Raw genomic sequence first — 27,854 nt, forward strand, 5'->3', positions numbered from 1 at the left:
CGCTCATAGGAATTGAGGGAGGTGCTGTGACGTGCTAAAAAATTTTGCTTTACAGTCACTTTTGGGAATTACAGCCACGCCAAGATGGCAGCTGATGGAAAACCTGTTCGTCTTTTCTTATGTCAAATTTGATTCGGGTCTCACTCTGGGACCTCCACAGGGGGTTTGAGGGTGGTGTCCTTTCCTGCTTTCGGGTTGTCCCAGGCTCTGTCCCTGTAACGAGTTCCCAAGGAATGAGTGAACAGACATTTTTAGGATTTGTATGGAATTGTTCCTGCAACCAGAAGATGATTTGATTTAGGTTTTGGAATAGATTTTAGAAAAAAAAATGAATGTATGATATGTCTAAGCACTAACATCAACTCCTAATGTGTTGAATTAGAAATAGAAATCTCTAATAAATATAGTTTCTGGTTCCAATGAGACAAACTCCACACGTTCTTTTCCAGTTTAAAGGATCGAACATGCACTATACGTAGTAGATGATGTGAAAATGAAAGGTAGAACACGCAGAGCTTCTACAGACACAATGTTTTAGACAAAACGCACACGGTCGACTTTTGCAGCGTCGCACTACAAGCTTAATACTACTGGTAAACTTTCTTTCGGCTTCTCCCGTTAGGGGGCGCCACAGTGGATCCTCCGCATGTTTGATTTGGCACATGTTTTTACGCCGGATGCCCTTTCTAACGCAACCCTCCCCATTTATCCGGGCTTGGGGCCGGCACTAAGAGTGGCTGGGGTTGGTTCCCTGACCGGGGATCAAACCCGGGCCGCAGCGGTGAGAGCGCCGCATCCTAACCACTAGACCACCAGGGACCCTAGCTTAATACTACTGGTAATACTAATTAAATAATAAATATTAAAAAAATACAATAAAAATGATCGATTCGGTAAAATGATGCTAATTGTGTACAGCAAATGATTGTCGTATCAGAAGTTCCAGCTCTAGTTTGCGCAAAGCCTCATGGGGCGTAGGAAACGGGTGGATATTAATGCTAACATCAGTGGTGTACCCTTACTTTAGTGATTTCCTGTACACTGTTTATGTTCAGAGGTAAGAAGACTAATGTCTGTCTAGCGGTCAGGATTTAAACTCAAAACAACTGCCAGGAATCTTGAATTTTATTATTTTTTTTGTCGATATTGCGTTTTTGAGAATCGATACAGTATCGGCGAGCAAAATAATGCGATACTCCTGCGAATGGATATTTCCCTACATCCCTAGTAACGGTTTATATGATACTAGCGGAAAGTACGCGTGCTTTGCTACGGAAGGCAGAACGCTAAGCAATATGGCAATAAGCAGTAAGCACTGAGCAGGACTGGATGATCAGAGATCAGAACGTAACGTCAACAAATAACGTACTACCCCTTTGTAGTAGCGATACAGGGCAAACTACTTTGAAAATAATTTTTATCGTGCATCTAACATCTAATAAGAAACAATGTAGTAAGTTTCATTAGGATCCGTAATGTTATTTCGAAGAATTTACAATGCGTGAGAAATCGCGTTTCTCGCGAGTTAGCCGCGATCCAGGGCGAATTTTTCAAAACCCTTTCTTAGTGAGCACCTAAGACCCAAGAGGAAGGTATGTTCCAAATTTCATTGCAATCCCTTCAGTGGTTTTTGAGATTTCGTGATGAGTGAATGAGTCAGTCAGTGGTATTTGAGCTTTATATATATATAGATATATATATTAAAATAAAATGATGTTTTAAGAATAAAATGTGCTTTGACATCAATTCGTACCTTTTGTGATTTTAGTTTTTTAGGATTTGCAGGGTCTGATGTACAGCAGCTGTTGTCATACCGTAACCTTCTAAGCGTACAGTACGTTAGATTCTGCGTTTTATCAGATAATCTGTCCAAGCATGAGGCACAACAAGTGATTGTGTAAGATGACAGTATTTTGTACATTTTTTTCTTTTTTTTCTTTACAGTTGCAACCAGACAGGTTTAAAATAAAGCCTAAGTTCATGCCGATGTCAATCCCAAAGAGTCTCGATTCACTGATTCCAGACATTCAAATGAAAGGGTCAGTTTTAGATTTGAATGTCTGGAATCAGTGAATCAGGACTCTTTAGGATTGACATGAACCGAAAGCAGACTAATGACCCAATTGTAACCCCAGGCCCAACACTTGTTTGTGACTTTTGTATTGTGGGAAAAGATCAATTTGAGTGCATGATGATGTCGAGGTCAAGACCAATGTGGCACAAGAAAACACTTTTCAATCGATTTTCCAACATTCACAACACAGTATCTCCAATCGACAACTACAGGCCTGATTTCGAAGTATTTAAAGTATTTAAATGAGCACAAATATTACCATATTGTCTCCGTGGTGGACAAAGTTCACAAACTATTTACTAGAGTAAATGTAGTAGAGAGCAAAAGTAAGTGTCCCTTTAAATCTTTACTTGAATAAAAGTACAGAAGTAAACTTTTTTAATGTACTTTTGTATCCAAAGCATGATGATTTATTACAGCTATAATGTTCTTATTATAATTTTTGTCTTTGCTTCATCAACTCAGTTTATGTGAAAACACTCGAATGTGACTCTCAGCACACTGATCTATTAATAGAATGATCTTAATAAGTCAAACACTGATTTCTATTAAAATGAACATGAGCCTATCGTGTAAATGAGGTCACGTGTGTTGTGGTAAATTCGAGTCTGGAGTGCCTTCATCACTTATTCCTCTCTTAATGTTCTGCTTGCTGTTGAACAGATACTGAACTGTATGTTGATGAGTAGAAACCATCAAGTGCCAATTAAAACAAGTTTAAAACAGAGCTCTGGTGGTTCCAAACTTCTTCCATTTACGGATGATGGAGGCCAATGTGCTCATTGGGACCTTCAGTGCTTCCGAAATGTTTCCATCCCCCTTCCCTAGATCTGTGCCTTGGATCATGTCTTGTTCCTTGGACTTCATGGCTTAGTTTGTGCTCCGACATGCACTGTAACTGCGGGACCTCATATAGGCAGGTGTGTGCCTTTCCAAATCATGTCCAATCAACTGAATTTACCACTGGTGGACTCCAATCAAGTTAAATAAACATCTCAGGGATGATCAGCGGAACCGGGATGCACCTGAGCTCAATTTAGTATCATGGCAACGGCTGTAAATATTTATGTAGATGTGTTTTGTATTTTTTTTTAAAGCAAAGATTTTAAAGAAACATCTTTCACATTGTCAGTATGGTGTATTGTTTGTAGAATTGAGGAAATGAAGGAGACGGTAACAAATGAGAATTTCATACCGGATCGGTCGAGGCCCGGGTTAACAACGACCGCCACAGGTATCGTTAGCCGACAGGGTACCGGTGGAAATTGGGCTACTGTTGGCCGAAGGAGGAGAAGGAGAGGAGGAAGGCGTCTACAGAGACGGCAGGAAAAGGAGCAGTGTAGGAGAGTAGAGGTTCGGGTTGGTACTTTAAATGTTGGTACTATGACAGGTAAAGGGAGAGAGATAGCTGATATGATGGAGAGGAGAAAGGTAGATGTGTTGTGTGTTCAGGAGACCAAGTGGAAAGGGAGTAAGGCCAGGAACATTGGAGGTGGGTTTAAACTGTTTTATCATGGTGTGGATGGGAAGAGAAATGGTGTAGGGGTGATTCTGAAGGAAGCGTACAGTAAGAGTGTAGTGGAGGTGAAGAGAGTTTCTGATAGGGTGATGATCGTGAAGGTGGAAGTTGAAGGGATGATGATAAATGTCATCAGTGCCTATGCTCCACAAGTTGGCTGTGAGATGGAGGAGAAAGAAAGATTCTGGAGTGAATTAGATGAAGTGGTAGATGGTGTACCTAGGAAAGAACGATTGGTGATTGGGGCAGACTTTAATGGGCATGTAGGTGAAGGGAACAGAGGTGATGAGGAGGTGATGGGTAGGTATGGTTTTAAGGAGAGGAATGTGGAAGGGCGGATGGTGGTAGATTTTGCTAAAAGGATGGAAATGGCAGTGGTGAACACGTATTTTAAGAAGAAGGAGGATCATAGGGTGACGTATAAGAGTGGAGGAAGGTGCACACAGGTGGATTATCTTCTGTGCAGGAGATGCAACCTGAAGGAGATTGGAGACTGTAAGGTGTTGGCGGGGGACAGTGTAGCTAGACAGCATCGGATGGTGGTCTGTAGGATGGTTTTGGAGGCGAAGAAGAAGAGGAGGAAAGTAAGGTTTGAAAGAAGAATAAGATGGTGGAAACTGAAGGAGGAAGAGTGTAGTGTGAGGTTCAGGGAAGAGGTCAGACAGGGGCTTGGTGGTGGTGAAGAGGTGCCGGATGATTGGGCAACTACTGCAGGAGTGATGAGGGAGGCAGCTAGAAAAGTACTTGGTGTGACATCTGGAAATAGAAAGCAAGACAAGGAGACGTGGTGGTGGAATGAGGAAGTGCAGGAGAGCATTAGGGGAAAGAGATTGGCAAAACAGAAGTGGGATCGACAGAGTGATGAGAAGAGTAGGCAGGAGTACAAGGAGATGCGGCAGCAGGTTAAAAGGGATGTGGCGAAAGCCAAGGAAAAGGCATATGAGGAACTGTATAAGAGGTTGGACACTAAGGAAGGAGAAAAGGATTTATACCGATTGGCCAAGCAGAGGGACCGAGCTGGGAAGGATGTACTGCAAGTTAGAGCAATAAAGGATGGAGAGGGAAATGTGTTGACTAGTGAGGAGAGTGTGTTGAGAAGATGGAGGGAGTATTTTGAGCAGCTGATGAATGAGGAAAATCAGAGAGAGAGAAGGTTGGAGGATGTGGAGTTGGTGAAGCAGGATGTAGATAGGATTAGTAAGGAGGAAGTGAGAGCAGCGATTAAGAGGATGAAGAATGGAAAGTCGGTTGGACCAGATGACATACCGGTAGAAGCGTGGAGATGTTTAGGAGAGATGGCAGTGGAGTTTTTAACCAGATTGTTTAACAGGATTCTGGAAGGGGAGAGGATGCCTGAGGAATGGAAAAGGAGTGTGCTGGTACCGATCTTTAAGCATAAGGGAGATGTGCAGACCTGCAGTAACTACAGGGGAATTAAGTTGATCAGTCACACCATGAAGTTATGGGAAAGAGTAGTGGAAGCCAGGCTGAGAGAAGAGGTGACCATCTGTGAGCAACAGTATGGTTTCATGCCGAGGAAGAGCACCACAGATGCCTTATTTGCTTTGAGGATGTTGATGGAGAAGTATAGAGAAGGACAGAAGGAGCTGCATTGTGTATTTGTGGATTTAGAGAAAGCGAACGACAGGGTGCCGAGAGAGGAGTTGTGGTATTGTATGAGGAAGTCAGGTGTGTCAGAGAAGTATGTGAGGGTGGTGCAGGACATGTATGAGGACAGTGTGACGGCAGTAAAGTGTGCAGTAGGTACGACAGACTGGTTCAGGGTGAAGGTTGGACTGCATCAAGGATCGGCCCTGAGCCCTTTCCTGTTTGCAGTGGTGGACAGGTTGACGGACGAGGTCAGACAGGAGTCTCCCTGGACTATGATGTTTGCAGATGATATTGTGATTTGTGGTGAGAGTAGAGAGCAGGTTGAGAAGAGCCTGGAGAGGTGGAGATATGCGCTGGAGAGAAGGGGAATGAAAGTCAGTAGGAGTAAGACAGAGTACATGTGTGTGAATGAGAGGGAGGGCAGTGGAGTGATGCGGTTGCAGGGAGAAGAGGTGGAGAAGGTGGAGGAGTTCAGGTACCTGGGGTCAACAGTGCAAAGTGATGGAGAGTGTGTTAGGGAAGTAAAGAAAAGAGTGCAGGCAGGGTGGAGTGGGTGGAGAAGAGTGACAGGAGTGATTTGTGATAGAAGAGTATCTGCAAGAATGAAAGGGAAAGTTTATAGGACTGTGGTGAGACCTGAGATGTTGTATGGATTAGAGACAGTGGCATTGAGTAAAAAACAGGAGGTGGAGCTGGAGGTAGCAGAGCTGAAGATGTTGAGGTTTTCGTTGGGAGTGACGAGGATGGACAAGATTAGAAATTAGTTTATTAGAGGGACAGCACATGTAGGATGTTTTGATGACAAGGTGAGGGAGGCGAGATTGAGATGGTTTGGACATGTGCAGAGGAGGGACATGAATTATATTGGTAGAAAAATGCTGAAGATGGAGCCACCCGGTAGGAGGAAAAGAGGAAGGCCAAGGAGGAGGTTCATGGATGTGGTGAGGGAAGACATGCAGGTAGTTGGTGTAAAAGAGGCAGATATAGAGCACAGGGTGGTATGGAGACGGATGATCCGCTGTGGCGACCCCTAATGGGAGCAGCCGAAAGAAGAAGAAGAAGAAGGAGACGGTAACATAACAAAATGTTGGAGAAGTGAAGTGCAGTGGATACTTTCCGGTATGTAGATATCTGTTTGAGACGAATAGCAATAAATCCTTTCTAGTTCCTGTCCTTCTGATTGCTGTATATTTTTAGGGAGGTCCAGTCAACGATTGATTAAAGGGTTTGGAAAAATGTCTGCAAAACATTAGGTGTTGTCTAGTTTGCTGTTAGAACAGATCTCAGAAGTCATGATTTAAAAGAGATGAGCACAAGGAGAGATGGAGGCTGGAAATGCTAATCCATGCTCTTCTCTGCTTCTTATTCTGTTTTGAAGACTTCCTCTGAAGAGCAGGTTTCCCAAAACATATCCAAGTGCTGCCAGATGTCTTTCATCCATTCTTGACAATTCTAGAATTTACATATTCGGTCTGCTCTGAATTATTTTCCCACCACAGGATTTTACAACGCAAATAAACTTTTACAAACGGTTTTATAACACATCGACAGTCTGACCTACCACTCGGGTCTCTTGGTGTCCCTGGAATGAAATGTTCTTCAGCAGCTGAGCTATATGTTAGATCTTCCTGTTATTCTCCGACCACGCTGGCTGGCAGGCTATTTGTCAGCCCGTCTTTTTCATGCTTAGATGATTTCCACTTTATCCCCTTTTCCTACCTTCTTTTTCGGAGCAGCTGCACACTCAGCATTTCCACAGCCACTGCTTTCAGCTTCAGTGAAAACGATACCTGCCTCGGCATGAGCAGCCAAAATAGAGCCGGTTTCTTTAACCCCAGCAGAGCTCTGAAGTAAAAAGTGGCAAGACGCCACCCATTTCATCCTTATTTTATATAAAATGTTCTATTTTTCTTCACTGTACCATGATGTTTGTGGATGATATTGTGGTTTGTGGTGAGAGTAGAGAGCAGGTGGAGAGGAGCCTGGAGAGGTGGAGGTCCACGCTGGAGAGAAGAGGAATGAAAGTCAGTAGGAGTAAGACACAGTAAATGTGTGTGAATGAGAGGGAGGGCAGTGGAGGGGTGCGATTGCAGGGAGAAGAGGTGGAGAAGGTGGAGGAGTTCAGGTACCTGGGGCCAACAGGGCAAGGTAATGGAGAGTGTGTTAGAGAAGTGAAGAGTGCAGGCAGGATGGAGTGGGTGGAGAAGAGTGATAGCAGGAGTGATTTGTGATAGGAGTATCTGTGAGAGTGAAAGGGAAAGTTTATAGGACTGTGATGAGACCTGAGATGTTGTTTGGTTTAGAGACAGTGTCATTGAGTAAAAGACAGGAGGTGGAGCTGGAGGTAGCAGAGCTGAAGATGTTGAGGTTTTCGTTGGGAGTGACGACGATGGACAGGATTAGAAATGTTTATTAGAGGGACAGCGCATGTAGGACGTTTTGGAGACAAGGTGAGGGAGTTGAGATTGAGATGGTTTGGACATGTGCAGAGGAGGGACATGGGGTATATCGGTAGGAGAATGCTGAGGATGGAGACACCAGAAAGGAGGAAAAGATGAAGGCCAAGGAGGAGGTTTATGGATGTGGTGAAGGAGGACATGCAGGTAGTTGGTTTGAAAGCGGCAGATGTAGAGGACGGGGTATGGAGACGGATGTTCCGCTGTGGGCTCAGGATAATTTGAATAGATATCAATCCGTGTTTGATTTATTATTATAATTCTATTAATCGATCGGTAAAATTATTATTTGAGTCTTTTCACATAAATTGAGTTGATTAAGTTAAGAGTCTTGTGACAAAAATGATAGGAACATTATAGCCCGAATAAATCATAGTACTTTTGGATGCTTAAGTACATTTGAAGGCAAAATAGTTTTGTACTTTTACTTAAGTGACAGTTTAAGGGCACATTTTTAGCGGAGTCGTATATTCCCGAGTGAATCTCTGCTTTAAATCAAGTGCACTTCTGTCCAAACCAGAAGCGAAAACACGTATCAATATCCCCGGTATAGAACAGGACCAAGGTGCAGCGTAGATGGTCTCATAAGCTTACCCTGGACCCCTAATTAAACATATTATCACTACATAGTTCTTCACATTTGAGTTTTTCGAAGTTCAATACTACTAAAGTGCTTGGACCCCTAGTAGGAAAGCAATGAATACATGAACAACACTTAAATTGGATGCAATTCCAGGAAGAAGATGGTTCCAGATACATTTCATATAGAGCCCTCCAGCATAAGCTACAGTACACGTAACAGCTTTTCAGTTGTTTTTTTTTCCTTCACCCCCAGATCTTTTGGTCACATTTCTTATACCTGGACCGGATACATGCCCATACGGATTGTATTTGTATCTCTATCCGGTAGTTCTTTCAGAGCTTCAGGCTATCAGTTACGAGTGGATAAGCCTGGGTGTAATCGAACACCTTCCTTCATAAGACTTACATTTACGTCCTGCTTGACATTTTCCAACATTATATGTAGGATGAAAACGCACCACACTGCGATCTCGTTCCTGTGTGACGAAGTCACCGTTATTACCGTATAACCCGTCTCTCGCGAATCCCCGGCTAACGTGAAGTTTGTGTCGTATTCAGTGTCGATTCTTCTGGGACGTGTACATGCCGCTTTGATGGAGAAAACTCAAAGCACAGGCTGAGGCTGAGGCATATCAAAAGATCACAAAGACCTGAGAATGAAAAACGTCCAGGCTTTAGTTATGACTGGGAAACGTGCCTGAACAAGAGTCGCAACCAAACCCAGTGGAAAAGAATACAACCACTGTATGCTTTGTATCAAATGTTTGATTGAACGTGAACATAGGATTTTTCTCTGTGACCAGGAAAAACTAACAGGCACATGTCTGTTGCCTGTTTCTTTTTTTGTTTGTTTGTTTGTTTTAATGGCTTCCCAATTTTTTTTAATCAATAACACCTATGGGTCATATGTAAATGTATTTTAGTTTTCAAAAGTGAATATGAGAGATACACACTTACACTACCTCATACTACCTCTTTACACACATGCGTTTCAATTGCACATCTCGCACAGGTTCACTTTCTTAGGTACTCAATCTCGCACCTTACCTGCCTCCATGGATATAATGCTGCAACTTATTTCCATTACTATTGAAACTGTGGTGTTGTTTTCCAATTCCAAAATGTAAATATAAAAACTTTAATGCAATGATTAACAAATCTCATAAATCCATATTTCATTTATACGGGAACAAAAACCATCTAAACTATTTCACCATTTGAAACCATTTGGCGTGTCATGGAACGAAAAACACAACAAAGGACACCCAGAACTGTTGAGCAGATAGAATCCTGAATTAGACACGTATGGGACAAAATTCTTCTCTATCAAATTCAGCAATTGGTCTCCACAGTTCCCAGATGTTTATAGACAGTAGACATGATGCTACACAGTGATAAACATAGTCCTGTCCCAACTTTTTCTTCTCCTTTTCAAATTATTTTTTTCTTAAAATGATACATTATCTCAGTTTAAACATTTGATATGGTTTCAGTGTTTTTTATTTACATTTTGCACAATGTTCAGACTTTTTTGAAATTGGGCTTATAGTAGTTTCTATGATTTTTATATATTTTTTCTGCCAATTCTATCTATTTTCTATTCTAATGTATGTACCTTAGTGGTCATATAAAGCATCTCCCTGCATGTCATGCTGTGTACGGTCATGTACACTAAACAGTAAAAAAAAGCATTGGAACACCTGACTTTTCCAGCCATGTGTGGTTCTTCCCCAAACTTTTATCACAATGTCTGAGGCATTTGTTTAGGACATCATTAGATGGGAAAGTATGACATTTTGTTCCAGCAGCGCATAATTGGGCAGAAAGCTAGCTCCATGAAGATAGTTGAATATCTCCTGTTATAGATCTCTGAACCTCAACTCCATTGAGCCTCTTTCTCCTTTCCTTCTTGCTATAATGTATGCCGAGTTATTTTGGAATGACAACACTCGATTCACTTTCGTCCGTCTATTTTTTAGCACTGTTCAGAGATGAGAAGCCTCAGCGCGGCATAATCACCCTGAGCGAGCTCCGAGAGGAGCGATGGGGGAAACGGAGGACCAGAGGAGCTCTCAGGCCAGCCAGCTCTTTGAGAACTTTGTTCAGGCCTCCACGTGTAAAGGCACCCTCCAGGCTTTCGGCTTGCTGTGCAGGCTACTGGAGCTCGACCCGGCCGATCACAAAGGCTTCTATTGCAGCCTGAAAGCGGCCGTCACTTCCTGGAAGGCCAAAGCCCTGTGGGCCAAGCTGGACAAACGAGCCAATCACAAGGAGTACAAGAAAGGCCAAGCATGTGCAGACATCAAGGTATGGAGACGCAATACAATGCGTTATTTGTTTAGTCGATCATAGCCTTTTTTTAATTTATTTATTTATTTTTAAATATATGAAATATAAAATAGATATTTTAAATATATGAAATATAAAAGAAACTATTAATCATTAACGGCTGCTTCAGGTCAGTCATCGTGGTAATGAGATCATATGTTTTGGAAGTAAAATGAGGTGGTAGCTAAGTGGTTAAGGCATTGGACTTTGGCTCAGAAGGTCACAGGTTCAAATCCCACCACCACCAAGCTGCTACGGCTGGGCCCTTAAACAAGGCCCTTAACCCTTCCCTGCTCAGTTGTAAGTCGCTCTGAATAAGGGCGTCTGCCAAAATGCCGTAAATGTAAAATAAATTTCTTACTTGAACTCCTCAGTAAAATCGTCGTCTTGAAGCTGCAGGAGCGTAACCAAGCGGAGCAAAATAAGCAGCATGAGGAAAAGAACTCATTTTCTTCTATTTGTTAGTTACATTAGGTTTTTACAAGGTTCACTGGCTGACATCTGATATTTCTTGTATTATTATTATTTTTCTTTTTCTTTTTTTTTCCTTCACAACAGTTCAGCGTCATTAGAGGTAGCTACCAGAAATGACCTTTGAACTTGTTGGAGGTCAGTAGTTCGTGTTTTTTTTTGGGATTCCCAGTGGTATATTTGAGTCTTCCTGAAGGCTGAACTTGATCTGCCTTCAAAATATAGTGTGTGTGTGTGTGTGTGTGTGTGTGTGTGTGTGTGTGTGTGTGTGTGTGTGTGTGTACACGTATGTATATCCACATGTACAATGTAGTTGCGTTAAATTACAGATACAGCAGGTAAAATACGCCTCCAGTGAAAGTAAGTGTCCCTTTGAACTTTCACTTGAGTAAAAGTACAAAAGTATTTGCTTTCAAACGTATCCAAAATACTATGACTCCTAATGTTACTCTCAGCACACCAGTCTATTAATTAAATGATATTAACAGGTGATACACTTGTTATTGAAACACTGATATTTATTCAAATTGTCATGAGCTACTTAAAAAAAAAAAAAAAAAGAAAAAATAGTTCAAATATTTTTTCCTCTGAAAATCGTCTGCTTGCTGTTGAATAAATAACGACTAATTTCACAAAATGTATTTGAATAATAAAGTAAGATATTGGCTTTGAAATGTAGTGAAGTTTAAGTAAATCTCTCCAAACGGGAAACACTTCAGTAAAGTGCAGATACGTAAAAAAGCGTATCGTTTCCAAAAAAACAAAAAAAAAACAACCCGTGGTTCATAAGCCACTTTACTAGTGCACAAGAACAAGCAGGATTAGGACCTGCCTGAAAACACTAGCCGCTTGTGCAGATTTTAAAATGATGGCAAGAACTGTGTTGAAATATCGAGCTAATCTGTGTTCACACCAGCACAGTGTTTTCTGATGGGGGGGTTTCCTCAGAATAGGCCACCTTTTGTCATGTTTATAAAAAAATGAGTGTTGCAGGAGGTTTGTATTTTTTGTATTGTTACTGGGGGTCGCATTCGAACAATCCACAATTAAATGGCGTTCTGTACTATTCTCAGCCAATAAAGAGTATTATTACTATTTCCTTTGAAGTTTGTAAAACTCATGTTGCTTGAAACCTGCAGAAAAGCCTTTTGGAGCCGTTTTAGATTAGTAAAGATTTATTTTGCTTTTCGAAGTTCATGACAGCAGTCAGAATGACTGAATGAAGTTATGAGAGAGCAGAACTCATTGGCGTGTTTAACATCGCTGAACATTTTGGCAGTTTGATTTGCAAACCTGATGGACAGGGATGTTTCCTATCTGACATACCGACGGTACTAAATGCCTATTATAATCCTCCTCATGTACATAATCTAAGCGTGTGTGAACACGTTTTGCAGCAGCTTATGTATTTACACAAAGTCATGCATCAGGTATTGATTGTTTTTCTAGTACACAATACTTCCCAGGAATGTTTTTTTGTGTAGCATAAGTAACTAATGATGTGTATTTTAAAGCATTGCCTTTTTAAAAGCTGGGGGTCAAAGTGCAGAGTCATCCATGATACAGCGCCCCTGGAGCACAGATGGGTTACGGGTCTTGATCAGGTGCCCAAAAGTGGCAGATGGCCAGACATTCTCCTTCAGGATTTATTTGGTAAACGGCAGAATTCATGGTTCCATTTATCACAGCAAGTCTTTCAGGTCCTGAAGCAGCAAAACAGCCCCAGACCATCACACTACCACCACCATATTCTACTGTTGGTGTGATGTTCTTTTTCTGAAATGCGGTGTTACTTTTACTCCAGACGTAATGGGACACATCTTTTGTCTCGTCAGTCCACAGAGTATTTTCCCAAAAATGTTTTCTGCCAAAATTGAGACAAGCCTTTGTGTTCTTTTTGATCTACAGCGGTTTTGGTCTTGGAGCTCTGCCATGCAGACCATTTTTGCTGTCTTTTTCTTATGGTGGAAGCATGAGCACTGACCTTAACTGAGGCAAGTGAGACCTGCAGTTCTTTGGATGATGATGTGGGGTCTTTTGTGACCTCTTGGATGAGTCGTCGCTGTTCTCTTGGGGTAATTTTGGTCAGCTGGCCCCTCCGGGGAAGGTTCTCCACTGTTCCATGTTTTTTTCATTTGTGAATAATGGCTCTCACTGTGGTTCTCTGGAGTCCCAAAGCTTTAGAAATGGCTTTATAACCTTTTCCAGACTCATAGATCTCAATTACTTTCTCATTTGTTTCTGAATTTCTTTGGATCTCGGCATGATGTCTAGCTTTTGAGGATCTTTTGGTCTTTCTCAGGCAGGTCCTATTTAAGAGATTTCTTGATTGTGAACAGGTGTGGCAGTAATCAGGCCTGGGTGTTAACAGGGGGGCAAATACCTTTTCACACAAGGCCATGTAGTTTTGGATTTTGTTTTCACTCAATAATATAAACCTTCGTTTAAAAACTGCATGTTGTGTTCACTTGTTTGTTTTTTTTTTTTTTTTTTTTTTACTAATATTTAAATTAGATTGATCTGAAACGCTAGCGTAATAAACGAAAGAAAGAAAACAGATGCTATGGTATTTTAGTTATCAAGTATTCTTTTTTTTTTTTTTTTCAGAGAAAAAAAAAATTCTTTAAATTAGAGAAAATGAGACGGGTCTCTTAGAATAAACGTCATTGGTTTTTGGTTTTTTTTTTGAAAAATGTACATGCTTATTGCTGAAATTGCATTCAAGAATATCGGTGAAAACAAAACTCATTCATATTACGTCAAAATACAAAAACAGTGCTCTTAAGTAGTTTCTCTGCAGTGGCCGTGTACAGTAGGTTATGGGAAAATATATATTTAATGAAGCTCATTATAGTATTGTTTAAAAGATTTATGATCACACTCTTGATGTCACCCAAATGAGGATGGGTTTCCTTTTTGAGTCTGGTTCCTCTCAAGGTTTCTTCCTCATAACATCTAAGGGACTTTTTTCTTGCCACAGTCGCCATGGCTGCTCATCAGGGATAAACACACATCGTTCACCTTAACTGTCAAATTCTGTAAAGCTGCTTTAAAACAATGTCTGTTGTGAAAAGCGCAGTAGAAATGAACATGACTTGACTACGTGAAAATGACGTACCGAATCACTACGGAGACCGAGGCGTGTCCTGAGAGTCACCTAGAATACAGATTAACATGGCAGAGGTAGAGCTGCATCGCCCTGCAGACAGAACAGGAAAAGAACGTCTGGCTTTTTTCTTTTTTGCACTACAAAGGCGTGTTTGTGAAAGAGGCCATGCGTTGGTCAGAAAGCACTTATGATTTTTCAATATTGAATTGCAGAGATCTTATTGAAATGCATTGTGTTCACGCAAATAGAAATTGGTTCACACTGCCTCGTATTAGAGGAGAATCGCATCAGTAGCTGCTTCCTATGGATCTTTAGCGTATCGTATTGTTGTCTATGCATCGAAGATTCGTACACTTACTTATAATAAATGTGGCTTGTTAAAGATGGACCGTTATTCCATTAAAAGTATAACGTAACTCACCACATTGAGCGCCTCTAATCACATAACTGTGGTCACCTCTTCCTATAGCTTTGATAAAGAGCTGTGAGGATAAGAAAATGAGCAAATTCTTTTATCTGCAGTTTGTAGGTTTTTAGCAAAATATGTTTTTTTAATTTAGCAGATATTCATGGTGCATGACTTTTTTTTTTTTTTTTTTTTCCTTTTTTTTTTGGTATCTAATAAATGGGTACGTTGTTTACCTCAGTCTGACAGCCTTCGTTTTGTTTAATCGAGTGCGTGTTGCAGTGGAGGTACAGTTTTGGTAGGCAAAGTAGCTCTTGATTCCTTTTTAAATGTTACTAGATATTCAAAGAGGTTTTGTTGTGTCCCAGGTCTTTACTGTGTCTCTCACCTGAGTCTTATAGTGGAGCCGCTGATCCTCTGATTTGAGAGAAGCCTCTTGATGTGGCTGGTGGAAGATATGGATCAGGCACGTCTCACTTGACTGAGATTCCTGAGCAGATCCAGGACCCGTTTGGGAATAACTGTGAATCCCTTCGAACATGCTGGAAGCTTTCTAAACCTGTTTTAAAGTGATTTTGCTACATTAAATGAACAAAAGTATTGGGAAACCTGATTTTTTACAGACATTTGTGGTTCATCCACAAAATGTTACCACAGAAATGGAGGCATAAAGTAATATAGGAGGTCTTTAGACATTGTAACATGAGATTTTTGCTATACTTAAACTAGGAGCCCCAAATCTGTTCCAGCTTGACAGTGGTCATTGAGATATTGTGGTCTGATGAACTAGTTTTGTGGTTAAGGCAGTGGATCAGAAGGTCATTAGTTCAAATCCCAGCCTCACCAAGCTCCCACATTCCCCTGAGTAAACCACTCCCCTGCTTAAAAGTATAAATGAGAGAGATGTAAGTCGCTTTGGATCTGCCAAATGCCATAAATATAAATGTAAATATACTTCACATGAGTTGGATGAGGTGGATGATCTCTTGCTAAAGAGCTCTATAACTCTATTAAACACCTTTAGGGCTGCACCCCAGGCCTCCTCACCTCACCTCACCTGTCGAACTCTCTTGTATCTGAATGAGAACAAGTCTCCACAAAATCTAGAGGAACATCAGGTTATTGTAACAGCAAACTGGGATTAAATGTGGAATTGGGCAAGAAAGTAGCACATAACAATCTTATGCTTAGGTGTTCTGTATAGCGCATACCGAGCTTAATGGAAAAAAAAAAACCCCGACACAATGAGGTCATTGTGTTCTTCAGAAGTGTAGCTTTTCCCTCAAAGCTTTGAACACCTGCCTACCTGGACATTTATATGTCAATATACAGGTCAAAAGTAGGTCAGGAGCTTTTACAGCAGTGTGTGTGTGTGTGTGTGTGTGTGTGTGTGGGTGTGCTGGATGTTTGCACATACAGCAACAGTCAAATGCCTTCCACAACTGCCTGACAAATAATCCCAGATCATCTATTTATAATTTTCCTCAGGTGTTTACTCCTTGCTCATAAAGACTTTATGGACCCGGTGATGCAGCTGTTATGGTCTGGAAGATGAACCTCACTTATGACACATGCTTTAATCATACACCATTTAAAGGTCTCCTGCAAGACTTGACTCCTTGTAAGGCTACACACCGTGCTACTGTAAAATGTATTGTGGAAGTGTAGTTTTGTGACTATTGTGTGGAAAGTGCAAGGGTCAGTCCAAAGGTGAACCCATTGAACAGTTTTGATAGCGTATACAAACGCATGTCTCAACTTGGCACAGTATCTTAAGCTGATCTATGTGGCCAAATTGTCATAACCAAGATGATGTCATTTCAGAGGGCAGTCTTTTATTGGGCAGGTTTCATCATATCATACGTTAAAACTTTTTTTTTAAATAAGTCTTTAAAAGGCATTTTAGTGGCATGTAAAAGAAAAAATCGAACATTATGAGAGAAAAGTCTTAGCAATACGAGAATAATAAAGATCCCAAGGTCGTATGCAGTGACCAAGGTCAGAGAAATCAGAATGTTGGCCAAAAAAGACACCAAACCAGTTAAAACGCGTCCGGGCAACAGGTTTATTCTTCCGTTTGTTCGTTCCCCCTGCAGTGTCTGATCATCGGCGGAGGACCCTGCGGATTGCGTACAGCCATCGAGTTGGCTCTTCTCGGCGCCAAAGTGGTGCTGATCGAGAAGAGAGACTCTTTCTCCAGGAACAACGTTCTCCACCTTTGGCCTTACACCATTCACGACCTCAGGAACCTCGGCGCCAAGAAGTTCTACGGCAAGTTCTGCGCCGGAGCCATAGACCATATCAGTGAGTGTGAACTCTGTGTAATGACATTGAAAGAAAATAACTGCCACTATAAATATTGCATATATTACATGTCTTTTTTTTCCCCCAAAAAAACTTTTGCCATAGTGTTTTTTTAATTATTTTTATTCTATATTTAATCCATTTTGTTTTATATTGTTTGTATTATTGTAAAAAAAATATATATTTATAGGATTTTATATCATTTCTAACTGTTTCTGTCTATCATTGCATCTGTATTTTCATGCAGAGATTAGGCCACACCCCCTAAAGCCAAAAAAGATGCAAATATATCTTGCCTCTGGCAAAAAACAAATGCAGATCAGTTTCTCAAGCAGCGTGTATCTAATCAGAAAGCAGACAGTCTTGCAGTACGAGGTGGTATCCAAAAACTTTCTGTGCTGTTCTGACCACGTGCATTACCACGTCTGCGATTTCAACATGGGCAGCAAGTTAGAGCAAAGAGCAAACGTGATATTTTGCGTGAAACAGTGCAAAACCTGCTACAGAGACGTTTGACATACGATGATGCTGCAACGAGTCGTTCGAAATGTTTCGAGTGGGATCAGGAACACCTTCGAGGAGCTCGACCCTCGAAACCATTCAGCAACTTGCGCATGATGATCGCCGGAAAACGAGCCGCACGGTCTCACTTCCGCACCCATCCTACTCGCCAGATTTGCCTCCTGTAGACTTCGCCCCCTTTTCCTGAAGATGAAGACGGCAACTCAAAGCTTGCCGTTTTGCCACCATTGCGTAGATCTTGCTGAGGTGCTTGACAAGACCTCCAGGACCTCCAGGACGCATTCCAGAAGAAACGCTGGGAGCTCAGTATTGCTGTGCAAGGGGTTTAGTTTTAAAGGTGAAAGTGTGTAAACATAGAAAAATAAAGTACTTAATAAAGTAAACGGAGCCAGTCTCGACATGTTTTGATATCACCTCGTACTCAGGCGACACCTTTCTCTTTCGAGGCAGCAGAAAGCCACGCCCACACCTGAACTGTAAAAAAAAATAAATAAAAATAGCTAACGTTGCTAATCTCAGTAGTGTTTTCCCGGGTTTTCTGCTGGAACTTCAGCTGTGCTTGTGGTGTTCTTGTGCACTCAGGTATTCGCCAGCTGCAGCTGATCTTGCTGAAGGTAAGCCTCATCGTCGGGGTGGAGGTGCACGTGAACGTCGAGTTCCTCAAACTCTGCGAGCCGCCTACAGAGCAGGAGAATGAGGGTGAGCAGATGGACAGATGTGCTTTTAGAAATGATGGTTCATAAGCACTTATTTGGGCATGATTTAACCATCCAATTAGACCTACAGTACAAGGTTTTGAGTTTTTCCAGCGTAACCGTGGCGAACCATGCTGGAATAGTGTTAAATCCGTTATTTCCAGGGAAATTATAACGCTATGGCATGGAATCTATACAATAGCATTGTTTTGAAAGCTTGAGGAAGAACAACACGAGTGGGATGGACAGGGGTGCGCAAACTTTTCAATAGATCGTGTAGTGCAATGTGTTTTGAATTTGTGACTTTGCTCAAGGAACTAGCAGATCCCAGTATCAATCCAAAAAAAATAAAACATTCCTCTGCCTCAAGGGAAATGGCAGCCACATTCCGGAACTGAGGAATACAATATATTAGGGATGGTCACTGGTGTGTGTGTGTGTGTGTGTGTGTGTGTGTGTGTGTGTGTGTGTGTGTGTGTGTGTGTGTGTGTGTGTGTGTGTGTGTGTGTGTGTGTGTGTGTGTGTGTGTGTGTGTGTGTGTGTGTCAACAACCAATCTCCTAACCACCACAAAGGAAACCACTTCTATGACCCTCCTCTCCTTCTTTAAATATGGCTGACGATAGTGATGTCATCATAGGGAGGATGCTTTGGCAAGGGCAGCCGGGAAACTCCGATTAGGCCGCGAACCGCACACACAATTACAAAAAAACCCACCACATGTCACAATAGATGCACACAAAATAATCACATGGAATAGAGCAAGTCTTAATTCTAATTAATATCAGGGACCAACAGGACCGCATGTTCTCCTTCAACTCGCGTTCTTTATTGCTTCGCAGGAACGTGTGGGTGGTTGGAAAAGATACTGAGAAGCTTTTTACGTCATTGCCACTCTGCGCTCACGTAGTGTGCAGACGATAAGCTTACAGCTGTGCTATATATAGACCGCCTGCCATCACAGCCTGTCCAGAAGCTTTTTTTTATTATTATCTCGGTATGCTTTCCATTTTCTTATTCATGCGTTTGATGCATCAACGTCAGAGCCCTTCATTGTTCACAGCAAACAACAGATTTGTGGGAACTTTTAACACCTTATACAATAATCACATTTTCCAGAAGATCTCATCTCATCGCTATGACACTTGAAGCATACGTAGGTCGGATGGCTTCCATCTCTTTGGCTAATCTTGGAGATGTTTCTACCCATCGATTGGAGTCCAACCATATTTTATTTATTGGAAATGATTTGGAACGGCGCACACACGCGTCTATACAAGATCGAACAGCCGACAATGCGGAAAAAAACAAGTCCTGGGTTAGTTAAATGTTTGGCCTGTGAATCGTGGAGAGCTTCTGGATCTGGCTCTACAGACAAACACGTTGTGGAGAAAGGACCAGGTCCCAAGGCCAGGTGCAACTCTAGGAGACAACTCTAACCCCGATCCACCACCACAAGATCCTCCAGGATTGATAAAGTGAAACACTAAGGAGAGATGCTCCTGCCGTTTGACCATACACCCAGCTCACTGGCATGTTTCTAGCAGTGACTCTTACCTTCTAGATCCTGTGACACTTACATGAAACTTATGCTGCAGTGAAGCTTATTAAGAGCAAAGTGGCCATTATGAGTTCCTACACGGAAGAAGTTCGGAACGACCTGAATTACACGTTAAATCTGAGCAATTGGGCGAGAAGGGTTTTGGTAAGAGAACTGACCAGGACCTGGGAGATGGTTGCTCAAGTTGATTGAGCTCCAAAGTTCATGGAGGTAGAAGAAACTTGAAGGTTATTCATCACTGCTTAAGAACCCAGATCATTGGTGTATGGCAGAGTGGCCGGATAGAAGCGTTTCAGTGCAAGTGCATCGTCAAGAACTATTATAGAACCATGAAGTTTACATTTTTTTGGGAAAATTTAGGGTTCTAGGGTTCTGTATACTTCTTGGTAATACTAACGGTATTATTTCAAAATATTATTTATTTTCAATGGGGCGTGTGTGTGTGTGTGCATGTGTATGTTGCAGGACCTGGATGGAAGGCAGAAATACATCCCACCGGCCACCCTGTCTCTGACTACGAGTTCGATGTGCTAATAGGAGCTGACGGACGCAGAAGCACGCTAGATGGTAAGCAACACACACACTCGCTTCCATCAGGTGAATTGAAGCCCCAATAGCTTCCAGCCTGGAATTTCCTGACCAATCAAAAATCCTCATGAACCTCTCCTGCTCCTGGAATCTAACAGGTCATGGTGAATATATCAGCCATGAAGATTCAATCTCTGTCTGAGCTCAGCTGTGCTGATTCAGTCGATTATACAGTGTGAAATATGTGATATTTTCTGCTGTGTCGCCTTTACTGCTGAAACTGCTGATTTAATCAAATGATGCTGGAATTATCTTCAAAACTGAATGAACATATGGAGGTGATGAGATTTGATTTCAATCCAGGTCAAAAACTCAACCTCTGACTCTCGCAAAGTACTGACACTGGAGACTCTTCCCAAAAATGCTGAATTGGCATCTCCTTATGGTAACGCTAACATATTAGTGTGTTATTATATAAGCTAATTTGTTTTCTTTTTCTCTTTTAGTTTATATGGAGCGTTTTTTGCAATTATACAGTCTGGAAAAATGTATTTGGACACCTGACTTTTCCCTGTGGTTCTTCACCAAAAATATTTCAGAAGCACATACAAGGTGCAGTAGGTAGGGTTTGTTTCTGCCTTATCCAGTCGTCTCGAATTCATCCACCCCAACACACACACAATTAGGTTTCTAAACATTGGGTGGGTTTTTTACGTAGGAATACTTCCCACCCATGTGCCCACAGGGCATCTGTAAAATGATTGACAGGAGGCAAAACCAAACAAGCAAGTCCATTTTCCAAACCGGTTTTCTCAGTGACTTTAGTACTAAGGTCATGACTTGTTTTTTTTTGTTTTGTGTTTTCTTCATTTTCATTTCATTAATTTTGATGATGAGGTTTCCTCAGCCTTATCAGGAAGTAGAGATGCTGCTGGGCTTTCTTGGTGATGGAGCTGGTGTTGAGTGACCAGGTGAAGTTCTCCAACAAATGAACACCAAGGTATTTGGTGCTCACGACGATCTCTAAGGAGGATCCGTCGATGTTCAGTGAAGAATGGTTGCTCTGTGCTCTCCGAAAGTCAACCATCTCTTTGGTTTTGTCGACGTTCAGAGATTCAGAGGTTGTTGGCTCTACACCAGACTGTCAGCAGTTGCGCCTCCTCTTTGTATGCTGACTCGTCGTTCTTGCTGATGAAATTCCTCACGGTCGTGTCATCGGCAAACTCGATGACGTGGTTTGAGCTGTGCATTGCTACATAGTCATGAGTCAGCAGAGTGAACAGCAGTGGGCTCAGCACGCAGCCCTGAGGGGCCCCAGTGCTCAGTGTGGTGGTGATGGCCAGATAAAGTGTTGTGGTGATGGCATCATCCGTGGAACGGTTTGGACGATACGCAAGCTGCATGTGGTCCAGTGAGGGTGGAAGCTGAGTCTTGATATGTCTCATGACCAGCTTCTGGAAGCACTTACGTTGGTTGTGAGTGCAGGACACTGTAGACTTCTTTGGCATGGAGATAATGGTGGTTGTGTTGAGGCATGTAAGAACAACGGCATTGCTCAGGGAGATGTTGAAGATGTCATTGAAGATGGCCTATAGCTGTTCTACACAGTCCCTGAACACTCTGCTAGGAATGTTGGTCTTTGCGAGAAGGGGTCCTTCCTTGCCCGACACATTGCTATGAACCTTAAACCGGTGGTGTAAAAGTCGTTCAGCGCATCTGGGAGGGAGGAGTCACTGTCACAAGCAGGTAAAGTTGTCTTGTAGTTCATGATTCCTGGATGCCCTGCCACATGTGGTGTCTCTCAAGGTCCACTCCAACCCATGTAAAGTATCTTCATGGAGCTCACTTGTGCATAAGGGCATTGTTCTGCTGGAACAGGTTTGGGCCTCCTAGTTCAAGTGAAAGGATAATGTAATGCTACCACATCAAAAGAGGTCCTTTACAATTGTGAGCCTTCAACTGGTAAAAAGTTTTGTGGTAAAAGTTTGAGGAAGAACCACATATGGCTTAAAAAGTCCTGTCCCAGCACTTTTATCTATAGGAGCCTGTTGTGAGACCATGACTGAATATCTAGGTTTCCATGAGAGTTAAGAAAGGGTTCTCTCTCTCTCTCTTAAAAAAAATTAAATAAATAAAAAACAAAAATAAATAAATAAATTGCTTCTTCTCATTCTTCTGTTTCCTGGCTCCAGGGTTCAGAAGAAAGGAGTTTCGTGGTAAGCTGGCCATCGCCATCACAGCCAACTTTGTAAACCGCAACACCACAGCGGAGGCTAAAGTGGAGGAGATCAGCGGTGTGGCCTTCATCTTCAACCAGAAGTTCTTCCTGGAGCTAAAGGAAGAGACTGGTGAGTTCCATACATTTATCTAGCGCTCTCTTTCGCTTTCTCTCTCTCTGTCTCTCTCTCTGTCTCTCTCTCTCTCTGTCTCTCTCTCTCTCTCCCTCTCTGTCTCTGTCTGTCTCTCTCTGTCTGTCTGTCTGGATTTAACTAAGCAAATGAGTAAGAGCCTTCCATTGGATAATTACTGCATGGATGATTGTGATGGAAGACACGTCCTCTGGTCATGGAAAAGATGTAAATCTGTCTCAAAATGGTCAAATTATTGACCTGCATCAATCAAAGAAACCATCTAAGGAGATTTACTAAAATTGGGTTAAGAAATGTCCAATGCATTATTAAAAACTAGAAGAATCCAGTATCTTCGAGGAAGAAATGTGGCGGATATAAATCTTGAATGATCGTGATCAGCGAGCACTTAAACGTTGGGTGAAATCAAATTGTATAAAAACAACAGTAGAACTCACGGCTGTGTTTAATAGTGAAAGTAAAAACATTTCCACACGCACAATGTGAAGGGAACTCAAGGGATCGGGTATAAACAGATGTGTAGCCTTGAGTAAAAACTACTCATCACTGAGTCAAATCAGGAAAAAAGGCTTTAATTTGCTAAGGAGCATAAAGATTGGATTCTAGTGGAAGATTGGAACAAGTGATTAATCGCACAATTTCTGCTCCAAATTTACCCTGAATGAATACTTTTCAAGTTTTTAATGTTCCAATTAAAATAAACACGAACAAATATTGATGGTTTATGCAAATGTATGTTTATTATTAGTGAAACCAAACTCAGCATAGAGCATAAGAACAAACTATTCTTGTAAATGTTTAAAAGTAATTATGGTGTTTTTAAATGACATAAATCAGGATACCAAACCGGAACCTTTGCTATGTTTCCACACGGACGGTTAATGAGGTGATACCTCAATAAAAGGAAACTGTACCTCTTCTAACTTTCATGCGGATTACATAAACAGAGTTTTTTTTCAAAAGCACAGCGTATTATTATGAGTGTATACAAAGAAAAGTTAGACCCTTTACAGATTTGAATGATGTATTGCTCGCATCACAAAAGACAGAGTAATTTAAGTTCATTTCGCTGTTATGAGGAAAAAAATGCCAAAAAAAAAAGTAAATTTTATATATATATATATATATATATATATATATATATATATATATATATATATATATATATATATATAAAATTTTTTATACATTCATATGAGGGTGGTTAAAGGTACACATATTCGTACCGAAATGGTTTGGTACAGAGCTTTCGGTTTCGAATTCAATATTTTTTATGTGCGGAACATGGTTAGGAACATATTAAGTGGCAGACTGCAAGTCTTTTATTCTCTGCCTCATACTATAAGCGCAAAATTTCAATTTATTTATTTAACTTTCACATTCACAACAATGCCAGGGGTGTAAAAAGAAACTAGCGTTAGCGCAGTGTCACTTGCAACTTGTAGTGAAATGAAAATGTATTATGTATTGATTTACTTAATCAATATAATAAGTGTTGCATTTTATTTTTTATACAAATTTTAAATGTTATTTTATATATTAACAAATTTTATTTACAATTGTTTTAATGTTAATTGTTGTTCACAAATGTTAATAATATTAAATTACGTAAATTAAAAAACGACCAGCAATATAATGTTATGGTCAATGTTAATAAAAAAAAAATTAAAATTATATATATATATATATTTATTTCTTTATTTATTTTTTGCATCATGTGATTTTAACAACTATGCTGGAAGCAAAGACTTGAACTGATCTTCATTTTGTTTTATTTCTGAGCAACTGAGGGTTAAAGATTTATCTGCTTTTTTTATTAATAATCCTGACACCCAATTGCTAATTAAATGGTAGATTCTCGAGCACTAAAGTCAGGAGCATGAGTCAAGTCTCACCATCAGTATACAGTGATAAAGTATTTAGACCTCTGAGCTCATATTACGGAATTACAAATGGTGCGCTGTTTGTAATTTAGTACAGGGTTTCCACAGGGATTGAAAAAGCAAAAAAAAGATCATGGCCAACCCTGCACTCTGACCCCAACAAGCTGGGATATGCGAAGAACGAATTTCACTGTGCTGTAATGTATATGTGACAATTAAAGGCTTTTCTTCTTCTGTACTTCTTCTAACGTCGTATTTGTGTGCGTTTTTGATGTCGTGATGTAGATCTTTTAAATTTCCTTTTCAATGGTCTTTAAATTTGACTCCTGCAGAAACCCTGCATTAAAAGGAGATAATGGATCAGGGGTCTGAATACTTTCGCAAGGCCCCCACACTCAGCCTGTTCTCTCAGTAACTCTAAATAAGTTTATCTGGTTTAAACAGGGATTGATTTGGAGAACATCGTGTACTACAGGGACAACACGCACTACTTCGTCATGACCGCGAAGAAACAGAGTCTGCTGGATAAAGGAGTTATTATTCACGTAAGTGGCGTTTTGATTCTAGACAACGTTAGTGCTGAAGTATGCAGACGGCATAGAGGAGCTCCTGTGTGTGTGTGTGTGTGTGTGTGTGTGTGTGTGTGTGTGTGTGTGTGTGTGTGTGTGTGTGTGTGTGTGTGTGTGTGTGTGTGTGTGTGTGTGTGTGTGTGTGTGTTGGATTAGAGCACTGGGACTTTAGGCATCTCTGGCCATACTTTATTATTCTCCCTTCACTCACTACAGCTGTGTGTGTGTGTGTGTGTGTGTGTGTGTGTGTGTGTGGTCCCGGGTTTCTCTCATGTCTGTGGGATGTTTTGGTCTCTGTGAGGATTAGAAAGTGATTAAGATTTTCATTTATTGACTAAAACTTTATCCAGTGAAGTGCACATGATTTATAGTTACACAAACACACACACACTGGTTTATCACAATGTTTGTTTATCACAATGTTTTCATGGGTGGACAATTTGTATAACAATGCTACTGCTAATCATCAGTTGCCATCATCATCCTCTTGTTCTTCTATCTTTATCTTCATCATCCTCTTATTCTGCTGTATCTTCATCATCCTCTTGTTCTGCTGTATCTTCTTCAGTGACTTATTCTTGATCTCCATCTTATTCTGTTTTAACTTCTCCTCCTTTATCCTTTTATTGTGCTGTATCTTCTCCATGTACTCCATCTTCATCATCATGTTCTGCTGTATCATCTTCCTTCTCTAATTCTGCCGTATCAATAAATGTGCTCCCTTCATTGCTCATTAATCCGAATCCTTCGGTTGTTTTATTTCTCTCCTTCCTCAGGACTACATCGAGACCGAACGCCTCCTGCACAGTGACAACGTCAATCAGGAAGCTCTGCTCTCCTACGCCCGAGAGGCGGCTGACTTCGGCACCAACTACCAGCTGCCATCACTGGACTACGCCATGACCCACAACGGACAGTCTGACGTGGCCATGTTCGACTTCACCTGCATGTACGCGTCGGAAAACGCGGCACTCATCCGAGAGAAGAACGGACACCAGCTGCTCGTGGCTCTGGTTGGAGATAGCCTCCTGGAGGTGCGATCCGAAGTTTAGCATTGTACCAATTTGGTCATCTCAGTCATCACCACACAGCATTACACCTTCTCAGTTTGTGTTTTATCCTTAGATATTTCCCTACTCATGTGTAACGTGTTGTATTTGTGTCTCTCAGCCCTTTTGGCCCATGGGGACAGGATGTGCTCGAGGCTTCCTGGCTGCATTTGACACGGTGTGGATGGTGCAGGGCTGGGCTCAGGGCAAAGCCCCCCTCGAGGCCCTGTCTGAGAGGTCAGACTAATCACTTATCTGATTACTTTATGATTAGACAGGCTGAATCGTTTGGGTTTTGAAATCTGTTCTTGAAGCTTGCTTTTTGATGATGGCTTTTATCTGATCTTTTTATTTTTGTGACGTATTCTGTGATTATTTACTTATTTTTTTGTTAATTTCTTCTTCTTTAAATTATTATTATTATTATTATTATTATTCAGACTATAGGTATTAAAGACCCCTGGCTTTTTCAGGCATAATTTCTTCTTTTCTCCTTCACTCGAGACCCAAACCTGATCCAGCAGTCAGCTCTTTGAAGATCTGTAATCCATGTGTTGGAGTGAAAGATCTCCTGCTATAGAGCTCTAAACCCTATTGAACACCTTTTAGGATGAATGTGAACGCTGACTGCACCCCAGTCCTCCTCACCACACCTACATCGAATTTACTCCCTGAATGAGCACAAATCTCCACAGAATCTGATGGAACATTTTCCCTTGAAGAGCACCAAATTAGGATTTATGTGAAATGGAGATGTTCAAACAGAATGGATAATTTTATATAAAATCTCCACACATTTTGTACTTGATAGTAACAGACGGTGTTTATGGTTATTTCACCCTGACAGGGAGAGCATCTACAGGCTGCTGCCTCAAACCACGGCAGAGAACATCAGCAAGAACTTTGAGCAGTACACCATCGATCCTGCAACCCGCTACCCCAACCTCAACTCCACCTGTGTCCGACCGCAGCAGGTGCAACTGAGTTTAATCCGCTTCTTCCACCTCCGACCAGGTTTCCTACCTGCGCCTCTTCCTTCTCTAACCGTGTTTTTGTGCTTCAGGTTCGGCATCTGTACATCAACGGGGAGCAGAGCTCATGCTCGCTGGAGCGTAGCGGATCTACACGCAGGTCTGGCACCATCTCTAGGAAAGGTAAGACTTTGGAGGAAATGCGAAATGACGTGTGTGTGAAAAGTCATGTACATTTGTTCCACAAATATCTGTATACTTGAATATATTTGAATTGGTAACATCGGTTCGATTACAATAGTTAACGTTCGCGTGGTCGGTACTCAGTAGAAAAACTTTTGAAAATGCGACCGAATCATGTTTGGCTTTACGCCGAAAAGTGAAAGAAGTGGCTTAGGAGAAAGATCAGGACCCGGGACGTGCAAAACGTACACTGCCCTAAAGCTCCCAACCTCGATCAACGGCTTTTTCCCCACGTGACTGCCGTTAATAACTGCTCGCTTCTGCAATGCTTCTCTTTCATCCACTATAACACAAGAAAAGAAGCTCTAACTGCAGAGGTCCTGTAGTACCTTAATACAGAGGTGCTAAAGGTGGCTAATTCACACTATTCTCACAAGTCACGTGAAGACGCAAGCCAGCAATATTGCGGCTCGTATTTATGCACTTTTCCTCATTTTAAGAAACTTACTTTGCCAGATGTTTTGAAAGAAAGTCTGTAATGTTATTTGATGAAATCCTGAATCACTCTTTACAGTCTAAACAGTTAGACATGCACGTCGGGCTACGGGACGGCACCGAGGTGAAGACTAAGAGCTTACTCTTCAGTTCTTACCAGTGTTGGTTTG

At 41.4% G+C, this 27,854-nt stretch overlaps 1 protein-coding gene and 1 long non-coding RNA gene across 17 annotated transcripts in view; one reads left to right on the forward strand and one right to left on the reverse strand.

The window, feature by feature from the left end:
- Positions 1-27,854, reverse strand: part of LOC310737020 — a 65,841-nt gene that overhangs the window by 19,281 nt on the left and 18,706 nt on the right. The window lies entirely within an intron of this gene.
- The window catches only part of mical2b (microtubule associated monooxygenase, calponin and LIM domain containing 2b), a 69,822-nt gene that overhangs the window by 5,166 nt on the left and 36,802 nt on the right, over positions 1-27,854 (forward strand). For 10 of the 16 annotated variants that reach the window (XR_014536708.1, XM_083560943.1, XM_083560952.1 and 7 more), the window contains exons 2-11: positions 10,222-10,549; positions 16,653-16,860; positions 17,965-18,081; positions 20,103-20,204; positions 22,358-22,513; positions 24,862-24,962; positions 25,763-26,020; positions 26,157-26,272; positions 26,883-27,009; positions 27,099-27,189. Coding sequence is in view for 15 of the 16 variants with exons in the window: in XM_083560943.1 (XP_083417069.1) it covers positions 10,286-10,549; positions 16,653-16,860; positions 17,965-18,081; positions 20,103-20,204; positions 22,358-22,513; positions 24,862-24,962; positions 25,763-26,020; positions 26,157-26,272; positions 26,883-27,009; positions 27,099-27,189 (1,540 nt within the window). In the remaining variant the exon portion in view is untranslated. The remainder of the gene's footprint in view (positions 1-10,221; positions 10,550-16,652; positions 16,861-17,964; positions 18,082-20,102; positions 20,205-22,357; positions 22,514-24,861; positions 24,963-25,762; positions 26,021-26,156; positions 26,273-26,882; positions 27,010-27,098; positions 27,190-27,854) is intronic. The other 6 variants (XM_083560956.1, XM_083560950.1, XM_083560944.1 and 3 more) reach the window with 1 other exon arrangement.

Source organism: Silurus aristotelis (genome assembly GCF_946808225.1).
Source record: "Silurus aristotelis genome assembly, chromosome: 14".
NCBI lineage: Eukaryota > Metazoa > Chordata > Actinopteri > Siluriformes > Siluridae > Silurus > Silurus aristotelis.